General features: G+C 36.8%; 1 protein-coding gene across 1 annotated transcript in view; it reads left to right on the forward strand.

Moving 5' to 3' along the window:
* The window catches only part of LOC107732645 (fibronectin type III domain-containing protein 1-like), a 48,426-nt gene extending 43,790 nt beyond the window's left edge, over nt 1-4,636 (forward strand). Inside the window, exons 18-22 of the mRNA XM_016544047.1 lie at nt 2,595-2,674; nt 2,772-2,801; nt 3,050-3,211; nt 3,425-3,547; nt 3,686-4,636. Of these exons, the coding sequence (XP_016399533.1) occupies nt 2,595-2,674; nt 2,772-2,801; nt 3,050-3,211; nt 3,425-3,547; nt 3,686-3,801 (511 nt within the window). The 3' untranslated portion in view covers nt 3,802-4,636. The remainder of the gene's footprint in view (nt 1-2,594; nt 2,675-2,771; nt 2,802-3,049; nt 3,212-3,424; nt 3,548-3,685) is intronic.
* The last annotated feature ends 5,385 nt before the right edge of the window (nt 4,637-10,021 follow it).

Genomic DNA, 10,021 nt, shown 5'->3' on the forward strand with positions numbered 1-10,021 from the left:
TCTTTTCTCAGTAGAGTAGTCAGGAGCAGAACGATGTGATCGCTCGGCTCCTCAGCGAAAAGCTGAATATGCGCTGCATCTGCTGCCTACGCTGTGATCAGCGGCAGCTGGATGCAATAATCGCATGCCAATGTGCATTGGCTCGTTTAGTTTACACTCGAAGTAGATTGGTCTCTCTAAGCGAGATCCCAATTTCGTCGGTCATCCGACGTGACGTCGAGAGTGACCGACTGAAAGGGAACTGCTATTTTATGCTGTGGAAACTAGACTCAATTTCAACCATATTGACTGAACTGCACTGTGTCTACATGTGTCTGTTTCTTGAATGCTGCTCTTACTTTATCGTTGTAAACCCTTACCAACACATTTTTGCAGCAGTAGATAAGGGAGGTGTTTATGGGCTGTCTGGATATTTCCCACAAATGTGAAGTCATTTCTGCCTACCAGACCCATCTAATCGTTTTCTTCACTAAGCATTGGTGCATTACAGCAGGCATGATCTGTCCCACAGAATTGGAACGCCTGTCATTCTGAAAGTTCGGCACATCCCTTACTAATTTTGATTCATTAAATGTGTTTGCTGATTCAGTAATGATTTCAAAGTGTAGCACTCTCAGCACATATTTAGCTTTAAAATCAGTGCAGAAAATGCAAAAAACATGCGCAGATCTCGTCTGGACCTGCACACAGGTTACTCACGCATGCATAAATGCATGCAGCTGTGTGAAACGCCCCAGGTTTGATTGACGTTTGTTTTGTACACTTTCCCAGACAGGCAGATGCACTCTCTCCATCACTACCTTGAGAAAACACATGAATGCATATGCACTCATTAGAGATGTTTGGTTCATAAATGTGGAATGTGAGGATGAAGTTGTTTTTATTGTCCTCTGGGATTCATTTAGAAGCCTCTGTTATTATAGCCTCTCAGCCGAGCTCAGTGACTGACAACTTTATAATTCAGCCATGAAGTGTTGATAAGTTTTATAAATGATTTGTAATAGCTTTTAGAACTAGGTGAATAGTCTAGACTGCGGACAATAACAGCTCCTTCTTAGTCCAAGTAGCAATGACAAACCACTTGGATGCCATATCGAGACTGGATCTTGCATCAATTCCATAAAGAGTTATGGTCAGAAGAACAAGGAAAAATAGGACACATGCACATATGCATATACTTAATAATATATGGTCAAAAGGACAAGAAAAATTGCACGTGGACACAGAAACCGTAACACACACATCCTAGTTGAAATATGACAGGCCCCCTTCCACTGGCGGTCTGACTGTAATTGTCCATTTTCTCTTTATTTTGGTCAGTTTCCACGTGGCTGTGCTAATTTGATCCAGCAGTGCTGCTTTTATGTCATTAAACGGGTCCTGAGTTAAACCAAGTGAAGCGTGAGCTTACTAAACAGCCTCTCACTGGCACAACAGAAGGCTGTGAGTGCTGTTAGCGCTGCCCTTTGAACTTCATCACACTTCTCTGTTTTAATTTCTTTACTTGTCTAATTTATCTTCTAAGGTAAAGGATGTGCCAGAGTCAGAGCAGAATAAGTGGTTGTGGTCTGGTATTTGTCACAAAGAGGTTTTGTCGGATTGGAAGTTCCATGTTGATGTGTTATTCTCTAGCTCACCCTCTGACATGCAGTCTCTTCTTGTCATTACACTTTTTTAGCCTTCTGTTTGCCAGAGGCTCACTCTTATAACTTTCTCTCATGCATGTTTTATTAATGCAAAATTTAACTGTGCCCTTTTTTTTTCTTTTCATTTTCCAACCTTTTTTCATCTTTTTCATTTTCTTTTTCTTTCCTTTTTTCCCATCCTATTTTCCCATCCTATTTTAATTTCAACGGAAATATTACAGTTAACCGTTAGCGGTTATCCATAAAATTATACTGGATAATGTCCTGGCAGAAAATTGCAAGTATATTTTCCATTATTTTTTATTTATTATATTATCTGTGTGTGTGTTTTATTTCCTATGCTTTTTCTTTTCCTTTTTTAATTTCCATTTTTATTTTCCTACACATTATCGCTCACACTTTATTTTAAGGTTCAATTCTTGCTATTAACAAACCATTAACTATGACTTTTGCCTCAATAAACTCATTTGTAAGTCGCTTTGGATAAAAGCGTCTGCTAAATGACTAAATAAAAAAAAATAAAAATAAAAACTCCTAATTTGTTGCTTATTAATAGTTAGTAAGGTAGTTGTTAAGGTTAGGTATTGGGTAGGATTAGGGATGTAGAATATGGTCATGCAGAATGTGCTTTATAAGTACTAATAAACAGCCAATATGTTAATAATTATAGTCATGTTAATAAGCAACTAGTTAATAGTGAGAATTGGTTCCTATACTAAAGTATTACCACATTTTCCTTTTTCTTTCTTTTCATTTGTATTAATTTTCTCTCTTTCTTTCCACTTTTAATACATTTCTGTGTCATTCAATCCTTATGCTTTCATTGTAACATTAGGAGTGAGTGTTTGAGTTTTATACATAAGGTGCTTTTGTAAAAAAAAAAAGTCTCTTCATGACAGCAAACCATGATTTTAAAATAATAAATACATGTTTCATTCTTGTTCTCAGGTATTACTTCAAAGTTCAAGCAAAGAATATATTTGGACTGGGGCCACTCAGTGAAACTTTAACGTATGTCACAGAATCAGGTAAGTCTTCTTTTGTTTGAACCCAGATAAGGGTTGTTTGATTCAAACATATTCATAAATACCAAATAAATTTCTGTTTTATTTTTTTTTTATCTAGATGATCCCCTGCTCATAGAGAGGCCCCCAGGTAAGAGATACATCATTACACGTTATATTACTGTATGTTTGAGTTAACCTTTAAAACATTGATGTGCTAAAAATATCAGCACGTGACTTTTTTTATTGCTGGTATGCTGGTGTTGAATGCTGGTATACCAGTTTTGTTTGCACTAACAAGCAAAACATTCATCATTGTTACATTTTTCGTGATATTTTCCAACAGTAATGACCTAAAATTTTAAAAGAAATTGTAATTGGCATTCATTTCCTTTCTAGGTGGGGAGCCCATCTGGATCCCATTCTCATTCAGGTATAACCCCGCCCACAGTTCTTGTAAAGGAAGTCAGTTTGTCAAGCGCACCTGGTATAGGAAGTTTGTCGGCATCGTCCTCTGCAACTCGCTGCGCTATAAGATCTTCATGGGAGATGGACTGAGAGGTGCTGACCTTTCTTTCTAACAACATAATACATTTAAAACTTTAATCTAATGATTAGTGTGTCTGTAATATGAAGCGCCCTGTTTTCGGAGCGCTGGCCTAAAAGCCTTGGAGCAATCCGATCCAAACCACAGTTTCCCTCAGCTAAACACAAGGCGCTGTCTGAGGTTTGGGTCCTGAGGGATACTCAAGCTACGACTGTTTTCCATTTCAGAACTGTTCTACAGCATTGCTGATACATTTGGCCATGGAGAGGACCACTGCCAGTTTGTGGACTCTTATCTAGATGGAAGAACAGGACCACACAATCTCTCCCTCAACCTACCCACAGCTCAAGGTACGACATACATGAGCGTGCTCTGTAGTTTGTCTTCACTTCAAGCCTCAGATCATCATGTCATGTGTCTGTTTACTTACTGCCGTTTAAGAGGGTGATCAGTCAGCACTGTAACATGATGCCGTTTGTGGATTTCAGGATATTATCGGTCATACAGACAAGAGCCAGTGAATTTCGGGGCCATCGGCAGGCGCACACCACATCCTTTCGTTGGCTGGTATGAATGTGGAGTTCCAATCCCTGGAAAGTGGTAACGGGGGAAACTCCAAGAGGACATTTCCACAGGCAATCACATTCCACGTGTTCTGTTCCTATATCTATATGCCAATCACAGAGGTGAACCATTGCTCACCATGGCATCCAAACCTAAATCATATAGCAACTGCTTCTGACGGAAGGAATATAGTACTTTGAGTAACACTAATATTTCTACATATTCGATATCAAGCACTTTTTGAAAAAATCAGTCTGTATATGAGGAAATTGCAGCATGTGTATTTGAGTGTATTAACAATGTTTTGTTTTCATGTGTTGCATAATAGTAATTATTTCACATTCCATTCCACCTGGAATATTTATCTTACAGTAACTTCAAAGAAACAAATTAGTGGCTAGTTAAATATCAAAGCACAACATCAAATTACTACGTAATGTCTGGGAAGATGACATTTGCGATGATGTAACAAATTTTCTGTGAGTGATGTTTGCTGTTGTTTATATAACTTGCTGAGGTTTTGTAATCTTACATTTTTGTATTACCCTCTTTTTGAACAAAGGTTGGCATGAAAGTATTGCCCATATTAGGGCAGACTGAAAAAAATATTTTTATTTTCTCAGGAACGGTTAAAATTTGAATAAAGGTGCTATGGAGAAAATGTAAAGTTTTTATCTCCCATTGATGCATACGAAGTTAGATAATATAAAATAATTGTATATTATATATTATAGTTTTAATTCTATTTTATATGAATTACATTGATCAGCAATACTACTAATCACTTTTGCGAACTTTGAATACCCACACCGCTACATTTCTAGAAAAAAAACTAAGAGTACATTTTATTATGTGCACAGTGTATTAACAGAGTACAAAAAAGCAAAAATAAAGGTCAGGGAAATATTACAGTCACCGTCTTAATACATTTCATGTATCCAGCACGTTGTCAAGAATGGTTGAATTCTTTCTGATTGAAATGTTTGTGGTCATGCCACTGTGGTGGGCTTTCCACATAATAATAGGTGGTAATAAGTGATCCTCCCATTCTAAATCTTTTTCGGATGAGGTGTTTTAGCAATAACCCTTTATTCTGACACATTTAAAAGCCTATAACTTCTAAAATTACAAATACCTAGAAAGCTCTTTCCTCCTACACGCCACGCAATAAATTTTATTGCACTTCATATCTCTTTTTTACATTTTAATTTATTATTCCCAACTTCTGTACAAGAAGAAGACTGAATACTTTCCCATCAATTAAAATAAACAATACTTATGGCATGCCTGCTCAATAACTGGCATCCAGTCACATATTCTGGCATTGTTAGAAAGGTGCATCATCATTTGGCTTGCCTGCCATAATTAGTCTCACTCTGGCATCAGCTGGATTCAAATCGAAATAGAAAAAGCAAGGTTCTTATCTGTGAGTACAGCATTTCCTTATCATTAAGTAAAATCCACTGATGTTTTATTTGGCATCTGGTCACAATCCACATGCCTAAGGGATCTCTTATGTGTTTTTCCAGGGTTTGGTGTTGAAATGATTATTTTCAAGAACAGACAATAACTAAGCTATATTAGAACATCATCTGTCCATTTTAAGAGTAGACTTGCCTTGCTTGCCCTTACTTGCCCTCATTCAGTCAACAAATATCTGTAGAGCTCAAATCACAAATCAAAGCAAATCAAATCTAAAACTTTTGGCTATTTACAAGAAAATCTAAATGTATCCATTCATCTTCTGTAAGAGGAACCGCCTTTATAGATGAGTTTGATGTGGGTTGCCAAAGAGAGAGAGAGCAAAACGAGACTGGACAAACACATCTGCTAAAGATGTTAAAAGAGGAAGCAGGTGAGAGAAAGACTGTTTCTACAAAAGCACTTTATGACTTTCATGCAGAGTGGCGTGCAATGAAACAATATATTGTGGTTAATATATTTACAAACATGGAAGATGTCGTGGGTTTGGAGAACATGAGGGAAATCTGAGCCGGTCAGTGATCTTGTCATCGCAACGGCCACACAACATTGCCACATGGGAACCATAATCAAATATCTAAGGTTTCAAGTTGTTTACTTCACTCCAACAAAAGATAGCACTACATGTCACACACTTCACTTACATTTTTCCAAGCAATAATGGAATCAGAGAGACCTGAAACCATCCGGTAAAATGAAACATTTCAAGGGCCAAAATTTAGGTTTCTGATTGGCTGCGGAGTAAAGTTCATAATTTTACTGATGGCAGTTTCCACTGGGCAACATGACAGAATTTCCATATACAGGTCTGTGTGCAATTATTTATATTTGAGGTATTTTATGACTAATCTGTAGCATAAAATTAGGTCATAAAAGGTCATTTGCTTATCAAAGATATTTTACTTATAAAGTATTATAGATACTTTACTTTACTACTTATTATTTTACTTAATAAAGCCATTAAGCATGTAGTGTTTTGAAAAATCATTGACAATAATGAGTGTCTGCCCAATGAAGCTACACTGGGAATTAAAGCATTAAAAAACCATTACCCTTTAATTCTGTGGAGAACCACACATGTGAGGCATCAAACTCTGTTAAACAATCCTATTAATGGCTACACACGTAGTGTTCCCTCTTTTGTTTTGGCCAGATGCTTTTGTAAACCCTAACGCCTGTAGGCAAAACCAAGCAATTACGACTGCCTTGTAATGTGGTTCATTTCAACAGTTCTGAAGATTTACAATATGTTTGTAAATCCGGATTTGGCTGTTTTTCTTTTTGGATGTTGTATCAATGTAATTTAAAAAGAAATGCTATTTGGTAAGTGATGTTCTTCAGATGAGACCCGGTTTTCTTATATTTAAATATGGGACACAATTAGCAAAAATTTTGGATAACAGTATAGTTATTCAAAATGAAGTAAAGCAGGATCTAAACTGTTTTCCACATGCTATTTGTGCATCTCTTTTCAAAGTAGGTCATGCGCTACTTGGGCTGGAAAATGTTACCACTCGTACTAAAAGGATTAAATCATCGAAAGAAAGTCAGGACAGAGAGAGCAAAGAAAGTGGGTGAGAGAGCGATTAACCTGCTGAAAAAAAATGCCATAATGCTTATAATCCACAGTAGCTGCATGTTTATCTGTTATTGATTTGTTTGAGTCATTAATATTTCTCAAATACACACTGGGAGTTCATTAATTATTACTGAATTCTTTCAAATAAATGTACTGTAACAAGAAATGTGTTAATGTGCTATAAAGAGCATCAATGAGACATAAAATGAAAGCAGTATTCTCTCAAAAGTTTTTTTTTTTGCACAAAAATACATTTACAAATGCTGAGGTAAAGTTCTGTTTAATACATTTGGCACAGAGTGACATCCAGATACGATCTACATGTGTCTTGATAAGTGAATCATTTCTGCCTCTCTGTGCTTTGTCTTACTCAGAGTATCTGTGCAGGATTACCAGCCTCAGCCGGTGCCAGACTACAGCAGACTGTGCTGAGGGCCAGTTTGAGTTTTTATGTCCACGCTATACAATCCAGAACATGACAGAATGACTTTAGCAGGTCTTTACAGTGACAATCAATAAGGCTACTACATTATTGGGATCATGTCCCCATCATGAACTCATTGACCGCTATATAGGAGAAGGATTCTGGCTTTCTGTAAGTCTCACACAAGTTTGACCTGCAGGACAGATAAGTCATTTATATCCAAGCTCTGGTGTTTTTCTAGCGCCTGGAAGTTTAATATGTACCCTGTGTACTTTTAACATAGATTTACATAGACTGGGTTTCCCTGCCAATCTGGCAGAGTTTAATGTTTTAAAACTACCACCAGTCCCAGGGTGTGATTGATCATTTAAAATTAATCTCTGTAATGCCATGTTTGGCACCCAGTTTAGTCATGCGTAAAACCGCTGTGCTTTGTGAGAGGTACTGGCCTCTCTGTGGTGAAGGGCAAAAGGCCCACCGCTGTAAAATCGTTTAAAAGCAGTCAAAGGTTGTGCTGGTGTGTGAAAAGTGTTTTGTGCACCATTAGGACACATATGAGAGTGTGTAAGGCTGTAAATTAAAGCATTGTTGACAACACAATTTGGCACTAGCTTAGAAAAGTCTTACATCACAGGTCAGATTTTGGTGTAACATGTAGGAAACACACAAAGACAAAAATATATAGAATAATATATAATGCAAAAAATATGTAATACAAAGCTTTAAGATTGAAGCATAAGGTGAACATAAATGAAATGGTGCACAATACTTTGTATTCACATCCCACCTTTAAGAAATTATATTTCCCATAACTTTCTGATACAATTAACAGCAGATAAAAATATTTATTATTTTAGATTTATGATTTATTATGTTAAATATATTTATTATGTTCAATTAATAATTCACATAATTCAAATAAATTATTTTGTATTTTTGTAATTTTGCTATGTGCTTTTGAGATTTTTATTATTATTATTATTATTATTATTTGTCATTTTTTTATTACTTCAGTTCTAGTTTTAGTCATTTTGGTACATGAGCAGCTTATACTATATGTCCGTTAAGGCAACATTTCATCTAATGTTAAAACTTTGATTTATTTTTATTTATTTTCTTTTTCTTCTCTATTTTTTAAATTACCAAAAATATTTTTTTTTTTAGTCAACAATAACAACATTGGTTCAAAAGTAACCTTTTCAAATGGAATGATAAAAAAAACGAATGAAAAAAGTTTTTTTTTTCATCCATAAATGGGAATGTGCTTAGAAAGGGCCTCACTGTGATGGAAAATTAATGGTCATTGAACAGAGACAAAGTACACTAGATCTGGAACGCATTAATGCAAGATGGTTACATACAGTATGTGTATATATCTGTATATCAGAGCTTGTAACATATTATCGGACATTCATGTGAATTATATTCACGTTTCATTTTTATCTTGTTTTTTGCTACCTGCATCACAATCTTCAACAATCAAAGGAAAATCACTCACAGGTTTTTCATCTCCTAGAATACCTGAGACATGATGTAATATGTTTCTGGAGTTCTTGGTGGTTACTCCCTCTTGCATTGCAGTTATTTCCCAGTTATTTTTTTTTCATTCCAGCTAGGAACAAACCTGCCAAAACGCAGACTCACCTCACCTCTGCATGGAAAACCTGTCATAACTCACCAGAAGAGATGTAAACATGCAGCAGAGAGAGCAAGGACCCAGAGTTCCTGCATCCAGACGGCTGCTCCGAGCCAACTAATCCTGCCACAGAGAGGCATTGCGTTTATGGGACTCTGGAAATCACATAAATGGTGTCATATTTCAATATAGGCTACACTTATATTATGTATATTGTTAATATAACATGCTTTGGTATGATTTTGGTATGGTGCAATAACCAAACAGTGTCAAAAGGTTTCAGTAATTACTCCAGCAGCACAAGGACCCTGATATTATACACAGTGTTACGTAATCACCCATCCGCCTGTGCACATTATGACTTCTACACATGAGACTCATGAGGACAAAAAACGCAGCACTCCACCCGTCTGACAGAGCACTATTTGTTATTGTGTTTGGGTGTAACCACGGACCACTCCACGTGACAAGACTGCTGTGTGTGCACAAGTAGGTATATATATTTCTATTTCAAATATATTCAGTGTCTGGTTACATTCACATAGTCTAGAATGATTCCACGTTTTCTTTCCCCAAGTTGAGGAAGTGACATCCATACAAATGGTTATTGTCTGAAGTAGCCTAGATGAATAGTCTGAAAGGGCTTTTCCAGTGTGCTTGCTGAGGGATGAATGAAGATTAACACCTGCACTGAGGAAAAGGTCATAAGAACACCACACCAGGACCCAGTGGCGGGTACTGAGGTTTTATTGTAATGTAAAACTCGTTCACCCTGTCTACACAGGATGCGAGCGGCGTGTCAAGAGCAAACAGAACCTATTATAATCGATGATGCTGTCAACACTGGATGCGTTGCGATTAGTAGACGCAGACCCCCGTATTATTTCTGACTAGGCCAGTTCACACGAATTCTGCGTCTGAAATCGCATACTTTCTAAGGGGCCATTCACACAGAACGCCTTTTGCTTTCAAATACTCAAGACGCGGCAATGGAACGGGGGAAAACGTGTTGAACTTTGATTGCTGCGTTTTCACAATGACGTGTCAGACGTGAGACACAAAAGGTGCGCGCAGTAAAACACATCATTGTCTAGCGTATTTACATAGAAAAATAATGGAAAAGTAATGCAGTGGACTGG

Source organism: Sinocyclocheilus rhinocerous, unplaced genomic scaffold, assembly GCF_001515625.1.
Source record: "Sinocyclocheilus rhinocerous isolate Xijiao unplaced genomic scaffold, SAMN03320098_v1.1 scaffold1542, whole genome shotgun sequence".
Taxonomy (NCBI): Eukaryota; Metazoa; Chordata; class Actinopteri; order Cypriniformes; family Cyprinidae; genus Sinocyclocheilus; species Sinocyclocheilus rhinocerous.